General features: G+C 37.4%; 2 protein-coding genes across 2 annotated transcripts; both read left to right on the top strand.

Annotated features, from left to right (window-relative positions):
• Positions 1–15,486: 15,486 nt before the first annotated feature.
• On the top strand, positions 15,487–21,928 carry LOC121814386 (granzyme G-like). Its single transcript, XM_042220091.1, has 6 exons — positions 15,487–15,574; positions 15,697–15,856; positions 16,121–16,253; positions 16,436–16,663; positions 16,759–16,920; positions 21,542–21,928. The coding sequence occupies exons 1-6, from the start codon at positions 15,517–15,519 to the stop codon at positions 21,545–21,547; spliced, it is 747 nt and encodes a 248-aa protein (XP_042076025.1). The 5' UTR covers positions 15,487–15,516; the 3' UTR covers positions 21,548–21,928.
• On the top strand, positions 20,221–21,928 carry LOC102309900 (granzyme G). Its single transcript, XM_014333098.2, has 5 exons — positions 20,221–20,327; positions 20,432–20,591; positions 20,777–20,909; positions 21,057–21,284; positions 21,380–21,928. The coding sequence occupies exons 1-5, from the start codon at positions 20,273–20,275 to the stop codon at positions 21,545–21,547; spliced, it is 744 nt and encodes a 247-aa protein (XP_014188584.1). The 5' UTR covers positions 20,221–20,272; the 3' UTR covers positions 21,548–21,928.
• Positions 21,929–22,905: the final 977 nt, after the last annotated feature.

Here is a 22,905-nt window from a genome sequence, read left to right as displayed (position 1 = left end):
AGATATCACCCTGGGTCAACACACCTGAATCAAATGATTAGTTCATTACCAGGCCTCTGGAGAACTTCAAGACATGTTGAGGAGGACATTTAGCCATTTAACAACAAATTTGCCATGTGTGGAACTAATACAGGTTACATTATCTTATATTAAATGAGCTGTGTTGGCCTTTTGATAAATTCTTGGTTTTGTCACTTCTTGCAGTCACATGCAAATACGTGAACACACGTATATGTTATTCTAGATTTAGTGATCTGAATTCTGAACTCAAATATATCTAATAATCTTCAAGCATAAATTTCATTTATTTATTTGTTTGTTTTTGCATACCTGTTCAAAACAATAAAATATATGCACACTTTAACTTTCTTATTCATTCTTTTGACTAATGCAGAACATCCCACAACACACAGAAGCACACTGTAATAAAAACAGGACCTTCACAAACCCATTTATACTGCTGTTAGAAGCATAAGCTACAATTATAAAGCAAGAGTCACAATTATAAGTAGACTTTCTGGCACAAAAGGACAGAAAGCAAATCACCTTTCAGTCAACAGATGTCTACACCACTGGACCCTCTGAAAAACATCAGGTGATATATTATTAAATTCCAGTCCCAAGGCTCACAGAGGCCAGCATATTTTATAACTTTGCTTCTACAGTACCATGCCAACAACCTGTAATTTGTCATGGTATATAATTTCTTATGGTACCATCAGGGTATTTGCCAATTTAGCTTCGGCTTTTTTTTTTTACCTTTGGACATGGAGCCAGTCCACATAAATTCCTGGAGTTTTACCAGAGGTAGGATATTATAAAGACAGTACAAATCTCATTTAAATATGTCACAAACAGATGTGTGTCTGAGTTAGGACAAAAGAAAAGGAAAAGTAAGGAAAAAGAAAAACAAAGAAACTGCTCCTGGAACATTGCATTCAAAAGTTACCCATGCACACGTGCTGTTTAGGCTATGTCTGTTACTGTCTGTTGCAATCAGCAGGACTGACTATAACTTTCCTCCCTAGGATACTTCAAGCCTCACAAGTGTGCAAATGTCCCATAACAGCACTCCTGCAGGAACGTGCTGTTCTCCATTGCCCTCGAAAATAGAGAGAATGTTTTATGAGGGAATATTACAGCCTGGAACAATATAGATCAGAGATCGGATAATGACTTTCTCATAAAGTAAACAAAAATCCAACTTGTACGTGGGTGCTTTGTTTTATAGAACAGATGATAAAACAGTTCATTTGGTAAGAAAGGTTTGTGAGACATATTCTGCCCTGTACTTACACAGGAGATCAACAGAAGCTATTCACAGTAAAACTGGCCTCTATGTCATTCCAACAGCAATATATCTAAAATGTTCCCCAGGTTTCCATCAGAGATGGTGGTGTAATGGTCAGAGGACATATAAAAGATTACTAAACAACATCAAACTAGACATAACCATCAATCTTATGCATAAGCTTTTTACAATGAATGTTAGGTTTTAAGAAAAGAAAGCTTGGCTCTATAAAAGGCCATTTGACAGACCATGAAAGGAAAGATGTAATCTGCGTTGGCCCGTGGCTTTCAACCACATCACAGCACTCAGTTCAAACATTCCCTCCAAGCGAGCTGTCCCACAGAGTATGAGAGCACACAGGGCTTACGGTGGAAGGATCGATTTGTAAAGGGGGACCCTCCATCTGGGAAAGTGAGCATTCAGAGACAAAGGTTTCATGGTGTGAAAGCTCAGCATGTTCACTGTTTTTGTAGCATCTTCAGGGAGAGTCCTGTAATGTTTGGACCAATGAGGATACATTTACAATCATTGCTTTTGTATCAAATTTGACTCCATCTTCACTAAATTTTATAATCTTTTCTCAAACCTTTCTGGTCAAGTGATACACCAGGCAACCGGTAGAGTCGTTTCCACCAAAGTTTTGGGGACACTTGCTGGGCTCAAAGTAGATTTGTTCATTTCAGATACAGTTTCATTAAATTTTCAGCTTTATTCATTCACATAGCTTTGGATTTATTATAGTTGGTGAAATGGTTTTCTACATTCAAGATATTTAAAGTATTGGGACTTCTTTTTTAGGGTCTCTCTGGGCACTCCAGCTTCCTCCCACAGTCCAAAGACATCCTGTTAGTGATGTTAGGTTAACTGTTGATTCTAAATTGCTCATAGATGTGAATGTGAGTGTGAATGATTGTCTGTCTCTCTGTGTTAACCCTATGACAGACTGGTGACCTGTCCAGAGTGTAACCTGCCCCTCACTCTATGGCGGCTGTGCAACCCTAAATTGGATAACTGAAGAAGATGGATGGATAGATTGATATGACCCTTGAAATTTTACTCAAAATGTAGTTTTTGAAAAAAATTTTAATCATCAGAAAACAGACTGTTCCAGTGGTAACTTATTTCTTATTTGTTTGATTTTATATCTATTTTTGCTTCATAAAATGCGCCCAATTCTTTTCAAACTGAAATATTTCTGCAGGGTACCTTTCGACTCGCTCACTTTCTATCACCTACATCTTTGTGTGGTGATATCGAAACAAGACCCATATATAACTGCTAAGATACGCATCGTAAGTAATCATTGGAGTCTCACTGAGGAGGGAAGTTGCTCGTGTTATTTAACTTTTGCTAACATGCGTCTCTTCTCTCCATTGGTTGTAATTCACCACAATTTTGCTATGTTTTGAACTTGCAGCACATTTGGTTTGTAACTATAGCAACATGTTGCACAGCAAGCTTGTACAGTTATGATTTTATCATCTGCAAAGAAACCACTTCGCATGCGTCAAACAAAAAATGCATTAATTGGCTCTAGAGTGTAAATAACTCTTTCAACACCAAGGATTTCAACAACAACCAAGAGAAGTGACCAGTCTCGCTCCTACAGACTCCCAGTATTGTTGATACTTGGAACCTTTACAGGAATCTCTGCAATTATGAGAAAAACTAAGTACACCCCATGATTTAGAAACTTGTGGAACCAGCTTCAGCAGCAAGAACTCATAACTGTTTTCTGTATGACTTTTTCAGTTTACTGATTCGTCATGTTATTTGAAGCTTGTGGGCATTTGTCTATGTCTTAGGGTACCACCATCATCATGGTCATTATAACACCACCTTTTCTTTTTTTTTCTTTGAGCTGTTTTGTTGTAGATTTGCTGCTGTGCTTGGAATCATTGTCTTGTTGCATGGCCCAGTTTCATCTAAGCTTTAGCTTTCAGACAGATGTCAGCACATTTGGCTCTAAAACAATTTGGTGTACAGACGGCTTCTGTCATTATCTGGGTGGCTTTTAGCTCAGGTGGCAGAGCAGGTCAGCCATTAATCAGAAGGTTGGTGGTTCGATCCCAGGCTGCCTCCTGGCTGCATGCCAAATATCCTTGGGCAAGATACTAACCCCATGTTTGCCTACTGGTGGTGGTCAGAGGGCCCGGTGGCGCCTGTGTCCTGTGCCTCGCCTCTGTCAGTGCGCCCCAGGGCAGCTGTGGCTACAATGTAGCTTGCCATCACCAGTGTGTGAATGGGTGAATGACTGAATCCTGAGTCCTTGGGGACTAAGTAAAGCGCTATACAAATGCAGGCCATTTACCATTGTCTTGGATCCAGCATTTTGTGTTTTTGGACTCCTAAGTTCCATTGTGCTTAATTATGTTGCTGAGTAATTAAGTTGAGTAAACCCAACATATGATAAAAAAACATCATTTTAGTCTGTTTTCTGCTTAGTTTTCTCCTTTGTGCTTTCCTTTGTATTTAACTGCTGTGCATGGCTTTATAGCTGCTTACAGTTATTGTTTACTTTTTGTCTTAACCACCAATCTGTGTTAGTTTGATAGCCATGTTTCCTTGTGCCTTGTATTTGGTTTTACTTCCCATCTGTCTCTTTAGTTTGATTCAGTACACCTGTTCCTTGTTCCCTCTCCCTAATTACGTCTTGTGGGTATTTAAGCCCTCAGTTTGCCTTAGATTTTAGTTCTATGATACTGTTTGCTGTCTGCTTTCTTTCTTTATGGACTTTGTTTCTGCCCATTTTTGAATTCAAGCTTTGCTAAATAAAGGTCAGTTTATGTCATTCTGTCTGAAAAGCTGCATTTCTGTCCACTTTCCACACCAAAGTTCATGGTCAACTCAATGTGACTAGAGTTGCTGCAAAACAAGCCTAAATCATAATTTTTCATCCACAGTTGGTATAAGGTGTGTGTACTGATATGTTGTGTTTGGGTTTTGCAAATGTACCACTTTGTAGTATGGCCAAACAATCTCTACTGTGGTCTTGTCTCTCCAAAGGACACTGCTCTAGAAGTCTTGTGGATTGTACAGATGCAACTGTGCAAACTCCAGTTATATTGCTATGTTCCTTTTAGAGGGATGAGGCTTTCTCTTGGTGCTTTTTCCAAACAAGCCGTACATGTTCAGGCCCACTCAGAGCAAGATCGTGGCATTGTGTTAACACACGCCGGAACAATCCAGAATAACAAATTACCAAAAGTGGTCAGATTTTTTGATGATTAGTTCATCGAGTGCATTTGATTAGCAGCACCTGGATCCTGTTTACCCTTTAAATTCCTTTGGAAGCAGTACATTTTTTCTGAGTCCCGTGAAACCTTTTTTTTTTTTTTTTTCCATTTTACTGAATGTAGCCTGTATTTTAATCTGTTCCTGAAGATGGATGTAGCCACCATGTTGTCACCCATTAGTTAGTGAAGTCCTGTTGTGAGGAGAAGAGAGGTGACTTTAAACTGTTGCTGTTTTTTTTTTTTAAATCAAGAAAGCATTTGGATTTCCCTTAGAGCATCAAGCAGTCCCCAAACTTTTTTTGCACCACTTACTGGTTTAATGTTAGACAATGTTTTCATAGATTGGCCTTTAAGATGTCGTGGATAAATACAACAAAATAAAATGATAAGACCAAGAGAAAAACTGTGGTATTTTATAAATCTAATAACAAACACAGCATCGCGGAGCATGACGTCCAAGTGGCACTGAGGAGAGTGAACACAAGGAAAGCCTCACCGGCTGCTGACCAGCTAGCAGGTGTGTTCAATTCCATCTTCAATGAGTCTGTTGGGTTTAAGTCAACCCTGCTGGTAAACAGAAACTGTTACTGAAAGCAACCACACAGACACTACTGTACATTTTACTTGCAAGGGGAGCGTTGGAGAGCAGTGTTGTCACTATTAATTCTGACAGAGTCCCCTGGCGAAGTCTGTCGTCCCCGCATGCTTCAAGAGATCCACCATCATCCCTGTGTCCAAGAACAACAAGCCCTTATGCCTGAACGACTACCAGCCAGTTGCACTGACCTCAGTAGTAATGAAGGTGTTCGAGAGGCTGCTGAAGAACATCATCTCCTCTTCCATCCCAAACAGCACGTATCCGTCCCAGTTCACCTACCGACCCAAAAGATCCACACAGGATGCCATCGCCCATGTCCTGCACACCACCCTTAGCCACGTGGACAAGAAACAGGATAACTATGTGAGACTGCTGTTTGTTGATTACAGTCCAGCGTTTAACACAATAGTGCCCAGCAGACTGTTCACAAAGCTGAGGGATCTAGGACTCAACAGCCGTTTGTGTGCATGGGTGTTGGACTTCCTGACTGGCAGAACTCTGGTGGTGAGCATGGGTAGATGCGTCTCTAACAGCATCACCATCAACACGGGAGCATCACAGGGGTGTGTACTCTCGCCACTGCTCTACTCCCTGTATACTTCAGACTGTGTGGCCACCCATGGCTCCAACACCATTGTGAAGTTTGCTGATGACACAGTGGTGTTTGGCGCCACCTGCAACAATGATGAGGCAGCCTACATTGATGAAGTGAAGAATCTGGCATCATCGTGCCAGGATAACCACCTCCAGCTGAACGTCAGCAACACTTTAGCACCCACCTGCACAATGTACATTTCAGATTTTTAATTTAAAATATTCATATTGTCTATTTTATTGAATTCATTTAATGTATAAAATTCACCTACTTGCTGCATACAATGCTACTACTGCAGATAATGTCGCCCATGTATATATTCACTTAATGTATATGAGGTTCTTCTCTCCCCTTTTGCACAGTCGAGGAGCGTGTCAGGATACATTTGACTGGGTGTTGTACTTGTATAACTCTGCATGTTTATTATTTAATGTGTCTTTTCACGTACCCTTTCAGCACTTTCAAATGATTTGTTCATATGTTCATCACAAGAAAAAAAATGCTGCTGGTGAAACAGGAAGGTGTTGCAGATATGCATTTTACCACATTGCACTCATCATGTGGGGGAGCAAAATCAGTCCAAACCTCAGACACTGCTTGTCTCTCCATGTGTTCCTAAATTTCAGTTCAGTTCTGGAAATTATATGACTTACATTTTCAAAAAAGTAGGTCATGGAAAGAGGTACTTTGTCATAAGCTGTGCATTCTCAGGGAAACCTCTGTGCCTTTCTGACTGCCCATGAGTGTGAGCTAGGAGCAAAGGAGTCACTGTGGAACAATTAATGAGGTGCCATGACATCCAAGTTTCAGAGGTGAAGGTCTAAAGGTCCTGTGGTTGTCCAGTTAAATAGAAACTACAGATGACTGAATCAGGCCATTCTACCTTCTGATCATCTACTGAAAATATACTGTATGAGAATGAGTCAAAGGCCAATGTTTGTTTGGTTGTTAAATCTCAGGAAGTGGTTTATGATAAAAGTTGACACTATGTGTCAACTGCACAGTAGGTAGGTTTTTATGAACTACTTTCTGTTGCAGCATGACATATATTATTACTATAGATTACTGTAGCTTCTGTGACTCTCAGAGTTCAGTTTTACCAGGAAAGAAGTGCTCTCTAGGATGTAGTGTTGCTGCATAACGGTTATCGACGAGCAGATCTGACAGCATACTTCATGGAAAATAAGAATGAATGAGCAAAAGACCAAAATTACTTAAACAACTGTAGATGTTATTAATTTTCCACTTCCTCAAAGTTAGCTCTTACATGTGTTTGCTGAATCTGCATTTATTACAGTTTTTTGAAAGTGCAGTTATGCATTTTTTTTAAAAGATGTAAACTGAACCCGTCTCTTTTTCTCTAAAAACCAAGTCCTGACAGCTCACTCATCTTTTCCACAGGTTAAAACCGTTCAAGGAGCTAAATGGTCCTGCAGAAAAAGTAGATACTTAATTAATTTTTTGTTATTACTTTGACCTTTTTGATTTTTCACAAGATGCAAGATGCTTTTCAGCCTCTATAAACAAGATAGCAGTACAATATTAAATACACTTTATATGATGCACATGATGAACTGATGAACTGCCTTAAATATCTAATCACCCAAGCAACTCAAATGAAATACTGAAGTTCAAACTAAGTATCAGTGATTAGTGATTTAGGTGACTTTGAATGTGGTATGGTTGTTGGTGCCACATGGACCAGTCTGAGTATTTTAGAAATTTCCGACAGAACCACATCCAAAAGTCAAAGGAAATGGTCCAAAAAAGATTTCCAGTAACCAACAGCTTTGTGGGTTAAAATACCAGTACAGAGGAGAATGGCAAGGCTGTTTTGAGCTGATAGGAAGGCAACAGTGACACAAATTGCTGCTTGTTACAACCAAAGTATGCAGAAGAGCATCTCTGAATGCATGACATGTTTGAAGCAAATGGAGGATCAAACCTGGTGCCACTCCTGTTAGGTAAGATCAGGAAAATTAAGCTATAATTTGAATAAATGTAATGAATGTTTTCAGGATTTCATTGAATCTGTGACATGAAGAATTATAGCAGTTCTGAAGGCAAAAAGGGTTCTGACCCAGTACCAACAAAGTGTACTTAATAAAGAAGGTGGTGAATGTATTTAGCGATATCTTCAAACTTCAAAAACAAATGTTTTGAAAGGAGGTCAGAGCATTTTAAATTCTTCTATAATTGCTTTTGCATTCATCCTCATGCTTTATTTTGCAATCTGTTGTACGAGATTATGAGTGGCCTGTAATATGAAAAGTCTGAGACCTTGAAAAGAATACCACACTGTTAAGAGGCAGACATATGGGATATGAGTCATTGTGGCAAACGAGGAATTGTTAAAAGAAATGAAACCTAAGAAGTACAACGTGAAACACGCTATAATAATATGTGTCTGAACTTGTGCTCTAAACAGTATGTCATGTGACTCCTTTCATGTCATGATAGGTCTAAGTGTAGTCAAATTATGTATGACAAGTAAACTATGGATACTTGTCTTTCCCTCTGACCCATTTTCCTGACAGCCTCTAGACCATCAACAGTCCTATAAACAATCCCACAAAGGTGAAATTTTCCACAGGTTTTTTTTTAATACTTCATCAGTCTTCCTCATACTTTCTGATGTTTATCTCTCTCTCTTTTCTCATTTCTTGTTGAACTATTATTCTAAATAGGTTTGATCTACTTAGCCAAATGGAGTCACAGCTAGGTCAGTAAACAGCAGGTGTGACATTGATATATTAAAGCTATTAAGTGAGTAACCGAGCCAGTGATGTCACACTAAATCATAAAGAAACGGTGTAATGCCAGGTCTGCTGTAATACAGCACAACAAAACAGCAAAAGAAAGTTTTGAATCCATGGAAATTAATAAAAGATCACTTAAATGACAGTTGTGTTGCAGTTTTCATCTTAAGATTACAGTGTTGAGAGGCTTTTATAGCATTACCAGCTCAGTTCAGTCAAATGTAAATCATAGAGAAATCAGAGCAGAGCGCATTGGTAGTAGTGTGGGTGGTCCAGGAGTGAAAACAAATTGTGTCACCATTTCTTTCTGAAAAACACAAAAAAGGAGACGCAAAGACTCGTTCGGGCCCAAATGCACATAAAAACACACTCGTGCACCTCTTGTGTCTGATCACAGCTGTCAGGAATAGTCAGATAAGAAGTGCTCATCTGTTTTCTCCATTGCAAATTTTCATTTAATGATAAACACAGACTGTCTGCCTCTTCTTCCACCTCGGGCAGACCACTCTACAGATACACACTCTATTGTTCTCACTCTCATCCTCTTTATCCATGTCCTCTGTGTCCACCATTAATTCAAATGCCTGCAGATACTGACATTTTATTCTCACAGCTGAATACTGAATGCCAAATACTCAGAATACCAGTTTCATTTATCCTCTGTGGGAGCAATCTACTCAAGGCTTCCTGTGTAAAAATGGAATCTGGGGAATCGGGCAAAGAGAAACCTGGCCCTGATAAAAGACATTCACAGTGCAGGTATTCCTGCTATGCAGAAAAAGGTGACAGTAGGCTTTCTTTAAGACTAGTTTTATGAAATCCCCACATTGCAAAACAAAATTAGTAGATGATGTTGGGAGCAGAGGAAGAATTCAAGGATTTTGGCCTCATATTTTCACAGAAGAAATTAAACACATGTCAATTGCCCCTTTTGAAATAACGTAACGCTAACTTCAATCTGTTTCCCTGATCTAAAACCATGTTTTAGCCACTGTGGCTTATTTTACTGTAACTATCTTAAATCTAAATGTAATGTAACCTTACTTTACTTTATTGATTTATATAGCACTTTTCACAGAAAAAAAAAACTTCTGCTTCACAATAATATAAAACAGACAAACATAAAACAGCACAATCAAACATACAGCACCTTAAACCAAACCTTCTAGAAAAATGTCATTGTGAGGACACACATGGACAAAACACATGGAATCAGAAGTAGAATGGAAAACAGATCTTAAAAAGACTATAGAGAAGGGATAACAGTGGTCAGAGGACAAAGCTAAAAATCTAAGAGGTTTTCTATGAATGTATGGTAAGAACGACTTTTCCTATTTGAACTTTAAAATTTCTATTAAAAGAATTGATAAAAGGAAAATAGAGAGAAACTCTGCAAATGAGCCTTCACAAAAATAAAGGTGAATCCTGAACTCAGCAGTCTAAACACAGCAGATCATGACCCAGTGTGACATTGTCAGACCAAACCAGTCCTAACTTCCAACATCTGGCACTTCGATCATTTCACACAGCCATAACGGGGGTAACAGGAAAGTCTAAATATCAGCTTTCCATTCCTATTAATTACATCTGACCCTTACTTTGCCCTCTTTGAAGAGGGCTGATGTATTAGTCTTATGGTAGCTACTTTTAGACCTTTTTTGCACCACCGTGAAAGCCTAGACAACACTCTTTCACTGGTGTGTTTATGTTTCCACGCTTTCTGACCGACATGCACCTCTTTTAGAGGTGTACACTCTATTCAGATCACTAGATCTGTGTGCTCAGACAGATGGACTGATGGGGAGATACTGTGCTCTGCAAACGTATTCTGTGCATGCATGCATGCATATGTGTCTGAGAGACAGCGCAGAAGGTTATAAACTATGGTTTGTGTAGATCTCTCTGTTGTATGTGTTGGTACCCAGAGACATTTTACATTTCAGTCAGATTTTAAATTATGTAAATAGTTAAATCAAAAAGTGTCTTCGCTGATGAAAAACTTTTCTTTTGTCTTTTTTAAAGCGATGTTAATAGCACGCACAAATCTCCAAGGAAGCCTAAGAAGAGGAATAGGTAGTGTTCTTTTTTGAATCTGTCTAAAAAACCCAAATCCAAACACAGAAGTGTTTATGGAACTATTCATCTACTTTTCAATGAGTTCGGTTAGTCAAACTTGGTTGGAATTACGTCAAAGAACTTTAAAGAACTTTAAAGAGTAAATTATTTGACTTTTCTAATTCATTCTGTACTGTGAAGGCCAAACATCGAAGTGAAGTAACACTCACCAAAATACACTTTTTCTGGAGTGTGTTTAAGTTAAAAAGCAGCTCTGTTTTAATGCAATATATAGGTAACATTAACTAGCTTGATATATGACTGCTTTTGTGTGTGAGAACAGAAAGACTGATGTATCCAAGTATAAGAGGAATACCTTCTCTACTTGACATGCTTTATCTAAGAACATGTGACTAGATAAAGAGGTCATCCTACCCATGAGAACATGTTCGGTAATTACAATGTGGTTTACACCTCCTCGCTTTTGACAGGTTCTCTTGAAATGCCTGATAAATAGCACAACTTAAGACTTGGAAGCTTTTAGTTCCCAGTATCACTTTTCTTGCAAAAAAAAAAAAAAGTGGCTCAACTGTTTTGTTAGAATTCCCATCTTCTCGTTATACTGGTTTAAATCTGATACATCTAAATATGAATTCCATGTCGAGAGCGGATAGACAGCATATGTTTTTCAGATTGAAATGGTCCAAGAAGAACAGAAAAACACGATGGAGCTGACATAATTTATGCATTCAAGGCTCAGTTAAATGCTTCGTCTCTTTGCTCACTCTTTTTTGTGGGCTGTGTTATTCGAATAGAGGCTCGCTTTTAGCACGAGACACCTGTGTGTCTGTATGTGTGTGTGTTTGTGATTGTGTGCACGCATGTTTTTTAGGTAATCAGTCAACAATTACATATATTCTGTCTCGTCATGCTTTCACTGCGTACTTTTAGTCCTTCTACATCCACAGTAACTAAGTGTGATCTTACTTGTGGGTAACTGAGACCCCCCCAAAAAACAGTCCAACAAAGCATAGCCTTATAGCAATAGAGCAAAGAAGCACCAAATGTGCTCAGGAGCTGATGCCTGAGAATTACAGCTCATTCTTTATGAGCTGTTAAACAAGCAGAAGCGAGGTAAATCGGCAGAAGATCATATGTCTGAATCATAGGATCTAATATCTCCCGAAGCTTTGGTCAGTGCGGTAAGACTGACTGTTAGATGACACATGCAAGCCAAAGTTTGCATCAGAGAATGATAGTCTGCGGTGGGAAAGTGAACTTTCTTATATATATATATATTTATATCTAATGTGTCCAGCACACACACAAACACATGATTTCATTTCAAAGGCTGTGCACATAAAAGTCCTTAGCTTGCCACTGAGATTGTAGTGTGATAGGAAAAACATATTTTCTTGTGTTTCACTGCAGTACCATCATATGTGCTCATTATATATAAATATTTATTCTGCACTGACATGCTTAAGTCTTTCTCTTATCTCAAAAGTCATTTTCAGGGCTTTCCTTTTTAATGTGCTGTCATATGGAAAGCACATGAGTCTTGTGGGGAACGAATTATGGTTTGTGTAGATCTCTCTATGACTAACAGCACTAAAGCAATTACATTAAGAAAAGGGGGAAATGGCTTGCAGTGACTTGTGTGCCAATCAGCTAAAAGTGTATTCACCTTTGGAAAAAATCACTTTACTTCTTTGTGATTTTTCTATTTTTTGTTAAAGTTAACTTAAAGAGAACATGTCAAAGTCAAAGTGAGCACAGTCTGACTCGGAAAAAAAATGCTTTATATAAACTATATGTGCACCTGAGAATGCTTTTTATTCTCACTCTTCTTTCACATTCTCCCTAGGCCTTACCCGCAAGCTGTCTATTTGTGTAGCATTAGTTTTCCATCTGCAAAAACTCTGCAAAAGCTCAGAACACATTAAAATGAGTATGTGACTTTCATTCAAAATCATTCATGCAGGCTCAAAACCAACAGCTGATGCTCTCGTCAGAAACCTTTACAAGACTTTCGTAGCAAGCTGATTCTTTGCAATGCCACAACCTGACGTAGACCACCACTAGGCATCAAATTTAAAACACATTTAATATTTATTTTCATAATTCACATAATTATCCTAAAATTGTATTAATTACAAAGACCTGTGTAATTAAGCAGTTTGCAGTAAGGCCTCTTCAGTTTAGCATTAGCAAATAGGAAAATGCAGTTCTATATCTTATCTCTTCATCACGAGAAAGGAAACTTGCACTACAGATTGCATCTTAAGCAGAGTAACCACTTCTACATGTGACTCATTTGTTCTGTTGTTTGAGATTAAAAATGAGTGTCAACATAAAGACTTCAAAATGACTAGCAATGTAGACTAGGTCAAATGGGCTGTTAGAAAACTAATTTATGTGCGAATATAGAGATTAAAACTCTTCTGTTATGGTAATGAAACTTCAGTCCTTTTTCTGATGCCTCACTCTGTGCCATTAAATATCAAAAACAATCTAGTAGTTCAAAATTAGTTGAGCAAATTGTGGGTGTCCTTTCCATTGTTAGACTGGGCTGTGTAGGTTCTTTGTCATCTAGGCCATCCGGCTCTCAGATGCGAGGTAAAACGTCTTCAAGAACCTACACAGATGTCAAGCTGTCTTCAAGTGTTGTTTTGCATTGTGCTTATCTATTTTCTGTGAGGGTGTGGACATGAGAAAACACACTTTCTAAACCCTCACTACCGTTAGTAGTCTATCGTTTCAAAGCAGCCAAAACTAGAACCTAAGAGCACAAAACTCAAATCTTTTCTTTGCTTTTTTGTTGTTGTTCTTTAATGACAAGAAACAACGGAAGTTATTCAGAATTCACATGGTTTAATTTATAAAGACGTAAAAATAGTAAATAAATAAATCCACAAAATATTGCACACAAAAGTATGTTGTAAAGCCTGTGACTTATTTGTTTAAGGGCCAGTGACACATAATTCCAAGTAGTTTAGTCAAGTGTGCATGTTTTACCAGGAATGTGCTTATTTTTGGCACCTTTCCACCTCACTGGCTAAGACATATTCTCATTAAACTATAAAACTGCTGTCTTTATTTGGATAGCAAGCTACCAGCTTCATTTGCATGTCGCTGAACAAATCTCAAGCTGTCCATTCGTCCGTCCATCCCTCTTCTTGTTCCCAGTTGTTATGATTTCTTTGGACTGTGGATGTCAGACAGGCTAGTGCAAACTCTAAACATAAATGTGAGGCCAACACTTCTTGCTGTGAGGTGACGGTGATGGAGCCACCTTGAAGAAAAGAGACTTTTTTTTGTAATAAAGTGTAACATGCGTCTAAATTTAACTAAAGAAAGATTAATATGTAAGCACAAACATGAGAAAGTTAATGGAATGAATGAGTCGAGTCAGTGTCACACTGGTATGTATCTCAGGCCATAAACTTCTGTTCTCATATGCGATTTCAGATAAATCCACAGTTTGATCTATTTTGACTGTTCTAGCAATGTCTGTTTCCTTGTCTGTTCATTTTATTGTTGTCCCTTTCCTTTCTTCTTAATAAACATGTAATTTGCACTTTGATTGATGGTTGCTATTACATTCCCTCTTTCCTTGCTGCTATGTCCAATGACTAAACCAGCCAGTCCTCTCAGCCCCGTGGTCCTCATAAAAGTGACGGGCTAACGGTAAAGGCCCTGTTCTACCAAGCAAGTTCCTCTTCGCATCTCCTCCTGTGATTCCCATTACTGCCCTGGACTCCAGGAGCTCACATCCCAAAACTTGTTCACTCGTTTCCTTCTCATCTTTCCACATCTTCTCTTTTTGTCCAACACATTAAAACCTTTTTGTGCATCATTCAAAACAATGACAATAACATTTATGGCCAAGATATAAGACAGACATACTTGAGTCTAGACTGAGGAAGTGATGTAACAGACACAATGTGGTCAGTAAGCTGCATACCTTTAGGCTTGACTACACTGTGAAAAAGAAAGTAGTTATAATTATTGCTGTTTTAATCTTTTCTAATCTTTAATCTGTTTGTTACTGAAGTTTATTCTGATGCTCGATACTGAATCCTTTACTTGAAGCACTGAGTGCATTTTCTGTATCTGTTAAACCCACATGTTATAAATAGACACACAAATTGCATTTTACATATATAACACATACATTTATCTTACAAATTGTGGCATACAAAAACATCTTTCTTCACTGTGCTGGCTTACGTCTGCTAGCTGATCTCCTTTCCTCTTGCACGCTATGCTACTGACTTGTTCATTCTTCTGGTAGCTCAAGGGTCACATTTCAGTTCAAGTTCCACGGACCACGCTTTCAAACAAATCCTATTTTTATGCACTTTCTTATGACATGATAACATCAGAATAATATTATTTTGAGGTTGCGCGACCGAAACTGAGGCTCCTCTGAGATAGGCATGGCATTGAATATAAAATGTGAATAGAGATCTTCTGCTTCTGCTTTGGGTATTACCACAGAGGCATCCGTGGCTAAATTATTACCACTGATGTTATTCATATACAAGCTCCATTTAACTCAATTACAAGTTAACCTGTGGTCACATATGTACTTATGAGGTGATTTTCTTGAATTTGTGTTTATGGAAATGAGAACTCAAGTGAAATTATTTGTAATAGAAAGTTAATAATAGTCTTGACTTGAAAAAGCTACAAAAAAGCTACAAAATAAAGACATACGACATGCAATATGACACAATATATCTACATTAATTATTGAATCACACATTGTACAAAAGCTCATCTGTTCTTTTATGAAAATGCAACTTTTCTCAGGTTCTTGAGATGTTAAACAGCGTGGTTCAAACCCACATTATTTGCATATGCAAATTACTCAGATACGTCCTCCTCTCACTGATACAAGGAAGTATTTAAAGACAGAAACTATGAATGATCTGTGCCGCTGCTCTTCAGTAACTAAGCTGAACTGTCACCTCACCATGTCTGTCCACTGTATACTGGCTATACTCATCCTTGTGATGACTCTTGATGATCAAGGTATGTGTTGTTTATAATTAATTTTTTTTATGTGGACTATTACAGACACGAGGGCTTGCATTTGACAGACAATGCATGACGATGAATCTATTTAACTGGGTATTTTTCTTTTCTTCTCCCAGTTTACTCGGGGAAGATCATTGGAGGCCATGAGGCTGTGCCACATAGCAGGCCATACATGGTGCTTTTGGAGAGGAACATGTCAGATGGTAAAAAAAAGTACTGTGGTGGCTTCCTTCTGAATGAGGATTTTGTGATGACTGCTGCCCACTGTCACGCCAAGTGAGTTTTTACAAATGTATTTACCTATCAACTGAGATGACACCAAAGTCTGGGTCCCTGACAGAACTTTTTATCCATAATAAAACTAAGAAGACGCATTAAAATTTCAAAACACATTAATAGATAATATCTATGTGGGCTATGATAATGTCAACAACTGTCATTAGTAATGTTTGTTTTGTGAATAAAATACCCTGAAAGAAACAGTCATCATTTTATTCAGAAATAATATTTTCACGTTTTATTTTAAATTTTTTATTTCAGGTCTTACAAAGTCGTACTAGGAGCTCACATTGTGAGCTCAAACAGTGAAATACAACGCATATCTGTGGAACAAGCATTTCCACATAAATACTTTAACGCAACTTCTTTTGTGAATGATGTAATGCTTTTGAAGGTAAGAATATCATCACACAGAAAATACATATTAATTTACTGTTAGCATTTTTTGTTCATGAAAAAAAATATTTACCATATTATGTAATTATATTGAGCATTTTTAAGTTAATCTGGACTGAAAGAAAATAACAAAAATCCCATATTTAAATTTTCATGTATATATCTTTCTCTTTTCTAAAGTTGAGCACCAAGGCAAACTTCAATGAGAATGTGAAACCTATTCCTCTGGCGAGCCATGATAATGGTACTTTGCCAAAATCTTGTATACTCTCTGGCTGGGGGCGAACAGACAAAAATGGTAAATATATGTCTCCCACACTCATGGAAATCAATGTTACACTGATTGACAATAAAGAATGTACTATGGAAAACTTCTACTGCTCTCAGGGAGACACAGGTCCAGCTGAGGTACATACATTTCTTTAAATATCATGTGGACAATCAAACTTTATGGTAATAACTTCACTATTTACTTTAAGCATCGGGTGTGTATATACTTTCAGGGAGACTCTGGTGGTCCATTGGTGTGTGAAGATGGAAAGGCATTTGGGGTGGTGTCCAGCGCTGTCACACCACACTCAGGTGGCTCAGATATCTATAGATACTCGAAGATTCCTGACTCTAGAAACTGGATATTTTCAACCATTGGAAATGCCATGATAAAGGTGTAATGCTTATGAAAGCGAGTTGTTTAAACCACAAAATTTGTTTGTGATCAAAAACTGATCATTGCAATGCTAATGTGAGTATGGTTTTGTTGGCTTTGGGGGGATTTAGATAGAATAGAGTTTATTTATAAAAAAGTTATATTTGCATTTCCAAAAAGTTATATTTGCACACAGTTTAATTATGACTTGAAATCTAAATTTTTTTTCAAATACCATTAAACATTAAATTCTGGCATTCTCTCGGCATGTGTGTGTGGTGTAATCTTTTTTTTTTTTTTTTAATTGAATTAATTCAAATAAAATGACAACACTGCCTCCTTGTGTAAAACAGGTACTATTACATTACAGAAAAGTCTCACCACTCATTTCTTAAATTCAGTTATAAAGGCCTTTTCATTTATGGGTTTTAAAACTAATTGACTATGCAAGACCAATAACGTTATTTTATAAGTAACTGACAAAGTGGACAAGTGACACTGAGAGCATATGGTGTCATTTCCAATAAAAACTAACATCATTTTGTCATTAAATACATTCAGTTATCAAATAAAGTAATTTATTACCACTCCAGAGTTCGTTAAAGTAAATGAAAATAATTCGGCTAGGCAGCGCCTGTATCACCTACGACAACTGAGGAAGTTCAGGGTCTCTCCAAAGATCCTCAGGATTTTCTATACAGGCGCTGTGGAGAGCATCCTCACACAGAACATGACATCGTGGTTTGGGAACAGCTGTGTGAAGGACCAAAAAGCTCTCCAGAGAGTGATCCGTACAGCAGAACGCTGCTGCAGGATTGCTCTCCCCCCGCTTCAGGACACCTACACCAGGAGATGCCGGACTAGAGCAGCGCAGATACTGAAGGACCCGTCCCATCCTGGCAACAAACTGTTCCAACTTCTGCAATCTGGTAGAAGGTTCCGCATCTTCCGGGCAAGGACAGAGAGACTCAAGAGGAGCTTCTATCCCCAAGCCATCCGTGCCCTAAACACACACACCCGCCCTCTCACATCATCTATAATTGACTGAGACAGGACTCTTCCAGACACTAAACCAAGGCACAATGTACATTTCAATTCCTTTAATTTTAAATATGTTTATATTGTCTATCCTGTAAAATAGTCAGATATCTATTCATATTAATGTACAGAATTCACCTGCTTGCTGCTACTACTGCACATTCACCCAGTGTATATATATATTTATATATATATATATATATATATATATATATATATATATATATATATATATATATATATATATAATGTTCTTCCTCTACACCCCCCCCAATTTTTGCACATGTCGAGGAGCGTGTCAGGCTACATTTCACTGTGTGTTATACTTGTATAACTATGCATGTGACAAATAATAAAGAACCTTGAACCTTGAACCCTTGAACCTAGATTTATTTTTTGTGTAGTAGAACTGAAGTGTCTTTGAATACTTTGTAAGTAAGGAAATGCAACACTAAACGTGATGTTTTGTTTTTTAATTCACACAGACAACCGTATAGGAAATTTATTAAAATATTATAAACCAACAAGACAAAAGTTGTCTAAATTATTCAATTGCTAATGTTAGGACAGAATAACCCTTTTGTTGGTCAGCAGTTATACATCACCTGTAACAGTAATGATCCAAACTACACATATTTTAGGCCTGATATAATGCTTAAATATAAGGCTTAAATCAGGCCTAATATGGTATGGAACACATAACAAAAGGCATTTGCATTAAAAATATTAAAACCATATCGTATTATCTGTATCACACTGTATTTTGAGTTTTAGTTTTGGTATAGAATAAATTATGATAACCATTTAACTAGTTCATATCTTAAATTCAAAAGTTGCATAGACATCGTTTATTTTTTTTTAAATGTATTTGCACACATTAGGCTGCTTGGGATGTGACCCGTGATGCACTGAGTGTTTCTTCTTCACTCAACATTGTTTTTTCACTCACTGTGTGTACACACCTCTTTGCATCTAATTATTAGTTAATCTCTGGCTCTCTTCAATAGCGTATCTTTGTCTTGTCATCCTCTCATCACCCCCAAACGGTCGGGCCCTCCCTGAGCCTGGTTCTGCCACAGGTTTCATCCTGTTAAAAGGGAGTTTTTCCATGGCAGTATCACCAAAGTGGTTGTATTTTCTTAGCTAGTACAGCCATGTTTACCTGCTCCCTTTGATCTGCCACCAAGCAGCTCCTTAAGTTGCCAGAAACCAAGCATAAATTTAGAGGTGACCGTGCTTTCCCTGTAGCTGCTTCAAAGTTGTGGAATGATCTGCCCTTACAGATTAGGCAGACTTCTTCTCTTTCTGAGTTTAAGACTCTTCTTAAAACATATTTATTTAGTAAAGCCTTTGGCACATTTTGAGAAGTTGACTCTATTTTTCTATTTTCAATTTTTTTTTTTTTATCACGTTTGATTTTATTTTCTGTTTATTCTATTTTTATACGTACAGCACTTTGTGAACCCTGGTTTATTTTAAAGTGCTTTATAAATAAAGGTGGTATTGAATATGCATATTAGCTGCCTAGCTGTCGAACTCGAATGCAGGTCTACTTTTTAGATGAAATAGTGAAGTTATCTAAAGTGAATGGAAGTTGCAACAGTTTAGTCCACAATCTTCACACAGTGGCTTCCCGTGGTGATGACGTGAAAACCTCAAACTTTAATCCCCAGCTCGTGGTGCAGCACCCGTGTTGTCCTCTCCACTTTCAACTCCTAGTGCAAAAGATGAAAATGTAAGAAGGTAATCCAAAGAGGACATCAGAATACTACACACATTTGCAACCCTGCTGACGATCATCTCAATAAATAATATTCAGTCCAGTTTTTCCAAATGACCTCTCTTTACTGATATGAGAATTTCTTTTTTTGCATAAAAAGTGAACAGGTAGAGGAATAACTTACTGATTAAAAGTCATGACTTTTGCAAAATCTGTAAAATATAGTAAGAAATTACTACTTAAGAATCTCGTCTCTCTGTGTTTTATATCTGTGGCCACACATTTTTACCACAGTCGTAGTTTCCTGCTGTAAAGATACGAACACTTTATAAACTAACTATGCAAAACACATGTTTACATAGAATATGACAAATACACTACTTAGTTATAAAATTACACTTTGTATAAAAATTCATTTGTTGACTTCTGAAAATACAGCTTTCTGGAGGTTTTGAACATTTCTGGTTTAAAGCTAAATCATTTGCTTGTGCAAACTACTCAAAAAAAACAACAACTTCCTGCTCTAACTGATATGAAGAAGCATTTAAAGACAGAAACTGACTGTAACTGATGCCACTGCTCTTTAGAAACTCAGTAGAATTGTGACCTCACCATGTCTGTCCACTTCCTGGCCTTACTCGTGCTTGTGCTGACTCTTGAAGAACAAGGTAGGTGTTTTTTTCTTTTTGTGTGGCTTGCATTTTATAGCATTTGACAGACAATGCATGATGATGGATCTATTTAACTGAGTATTTTTCTTTTTGTCTCCCAGTTTACTCGGGGAAGATCACTGGAGGCCATGAGGCTGTGCCACATAGCAGGCCATACATGGTGCTTTTGGAGAGGAACATGTCAGATGGTAAAAAAAAGTACTGCGGTGGCTTCCTACTGAATGAGGATTTTGTGATGACTGCTGCCCACTGTCACGCCAAGTGAGTTTCATAAATGTATTTAATTATGAGGCCAAAAACTAGTTCATGGAGACCCTGACATAAATTCTTATCCATATTAAAATTAAGGCTCACACATAAACATTTGTAAATTTGTAAATAAATAGTATCTATATGTACCACGATATCAGCAATTGTGGCTATTCAATTGTTTTTTATTATTTCAGGTCTTACATAGTCGTAGTCGGACTTCACAATGTTCGTTCAAGTAAAGAAACACAACGCATATCTGTGGAAGAAACATTTCCACATGAACAGTTCAACCCAATTTCCTTTGTGAATGATGTAATGCTTCTAAAGGTAAGAATGTCATCACACAGAAAATATATTTGTTTTCCATTTGCATTTTTCTTTTATTACAATATCTTTTTTAAATTTACTTCATTCATTTGTATTACAAAATGCTGTAAAAAAAATCATATTTTGATATCTGTTTTTTTCCTTAAGTTGAGCACCAAGGCAAACTTCAACGAAAATGTGAAACCTATTCCTCTGGCAAGTCGTGATAATGGTACTTTGCCAAAATCTTGTATACTCTCTGGCTGGGGGCGAACAGACAAAAATGGTAAATATATGTCTCCCACACTCATGGAAATCAGTGTTACACTGATTGACAATAAAGAATGTACTATGGAAAACTTCTACTGCTCTCAGGGAGACACAGGTCCAGCTGAGGTACATACATTTCTTTAAATATCATGTGGACAATCAAACTTTATGGTAATAACTTCACTATTCACTTTAAGCATCGGGTGTGTATATACTTTCAGGGAGACTCTGGTGGTCCATTGGTGTGTGAAGATGGAAAGGCATTTGGGGTGGTGTCCAGCGCTGTCACACCACACTCAGGTGGCTCAGATATCTATAGATACTCGAAGATTCCTGACTCTAGAAACTGGATATTTTCAACCATTGGAAATGCCATGATAAAGGTGTAATGCTTATGAAGGCAGGTTGTTTAAATTTCATCTTTTGCTTTTGCTGTTTGTGTTTGAAAATTGATCACTGCAATGCTAATGCTAAGTTTGGGCTTGCAGGCTTTGTACAGATCTAACTTTGATGTCTCCACAGCAAAAGCTTTGTCAGAAGAAATGAGAGTGTCAAAGTTTTTTATAAGGTTCTAAAAGGAATTTCTAAATTTGTATTTGCAACAACTCGTTCATTCCACACAGATTAAATATAACTTTAAATCTAAAATTAAACTGTATCAGTGCATAAGGTGTAATTTCAATTGACATTTGATAGTGTATTTGATTACATTTAAATTTGTTATATGTGCCATATTTTTTCAAATAATAAATTCTGACTGTCTCTCGTTATATGTGTGCAGTTCTTTCAAATAAAAAGACAGCATTTCCTCCCTATGAAAAATAGTGCCCTTATCTTGAATTCAGAGTTGCAACTGTCTTTCTACTTGCAATGATTATCTACAAAGAGGAAGCAGTAAGGGTGCAGTACAGTATCTCGCTGTTTCATAATTACCAGAGTATTACTAAATTAGTGCATCCCTTCAAGGAAAGTACATTGAGTAATTTCCCCGTAACTTTAAAAGTTTAATCATGATATTCCTGAAGGTCAAACATACATCACTGGTGAAACTAACTGTGTTATCTTTTAAACAAAGCATCTTTCAGTGGTTAAGATTATAAAGTCACTCTAAATAAAACAAAATGTAATTTTATGAAACTAAATATTTAACACTTACAATGAGATTTAGGACTGCTGACGTCCTTGATTGTGGTTCAAAGCCACATCATGGCTCATGCAGTGCACAGTCACATCTTACAAATAAACATTCAAAGACTGAAACAGAAAGTATGTGCACTGCTGCTCTTTAGTATTTCAGTTGGGATCTCACCACCACCTTACACTCATCTTTGTTGCTGTAGGTGCAATTTGATGCGAATCATAGAAGAAAACCACACAAACACACAAAAGGATGGTGCCAGAAATTCTTACTCATAATTTTGTTGTGTAGCTATTAGTAATTATTTATTCTTAGTCCCTCACCCTCACCCCATTATTTTTCCTAATTCCAAACCAAACAAACACATTCTACTCTGAGCACACAGGCTTTTTTTTAAATACCAGTGCACCTTGTCTAGCAATCACATTCACACTCACAGGTGCAATGGATACAACTTTCAGCATCTTATCCAAGGATTCTTATAGATGCAGACTGGAGTATGTGGAAATTAAACCACCAACCTTCAATTTGGTAGACAACCCAGACCACCACCTGAACGACAGCTGCCCATGTTAACATGCACATCATGTGCATTTCTTTTAAATCACC

Source organism: Haplochromis burtoni, unplaced genomic scaffold (genome assembly GCF_018398535.1).
Source record: "Haplochromis burtoni strain Fernald_Lab_line unplaced genomic scaffold, NCSU_Asbu1 Contig_42, whole genome shotgun sequence".
Classification (NCBI taxonomy): domain Eukaryota; kingdom Metazoa; phylum Chordata; class Actinopteri; order Cichliformes; family Cichlidae; genus Haplochromis; species Haplochromis burtoni.
The sequence above is the reverse complement of the archived record's forward strand: the minus strand, read 5'-3'. Positions and strand labels throughout refer to the sequence as shown.

Coding starts and splice junctions, on each gene's coding strand:
- LOC102309900 (XM_014333098.2), top strand. CDS start 20,273: ATGTCTGTCCACTTCCTGGCCTTACTCGTGCTTGTGCTGACTCTTGAA. Junction 20,592..20,776: donor GCTGCCCACTGTCACGCCAA/GTGAGTTTCATA, acceptor TTATTATTTCAG/GTCTTACATAGTCGTAGTCG. Junction 21,285..21,379: donor GAGACACAGGTCCAGCTGAG/GTACATACATTT, acceptor ATATACTTTCAG/GGAGACTCTGGTGGTCCATT.
- LOC121814386 (XM_042220091.1), top strand. CDS start 15,517: ATGTCTGTCCACTGTATACTGGCTATACTCATCCTTGTGATGACTCTT. Junction 15,857..16,120: donor GCTGCCCACTGTCACGCCAA/GTGAGTTTTTAC, acceptor TTTTTATTTCAG/GTCTTACAAAGTCGTACTAG. Junction 16,664..16,758: donor GAGACACAGGTCCAGCTGAG/GTACATACATTT, acceptor ATATACTTTCAG/GGAGACTCTGGTGGTCCATT.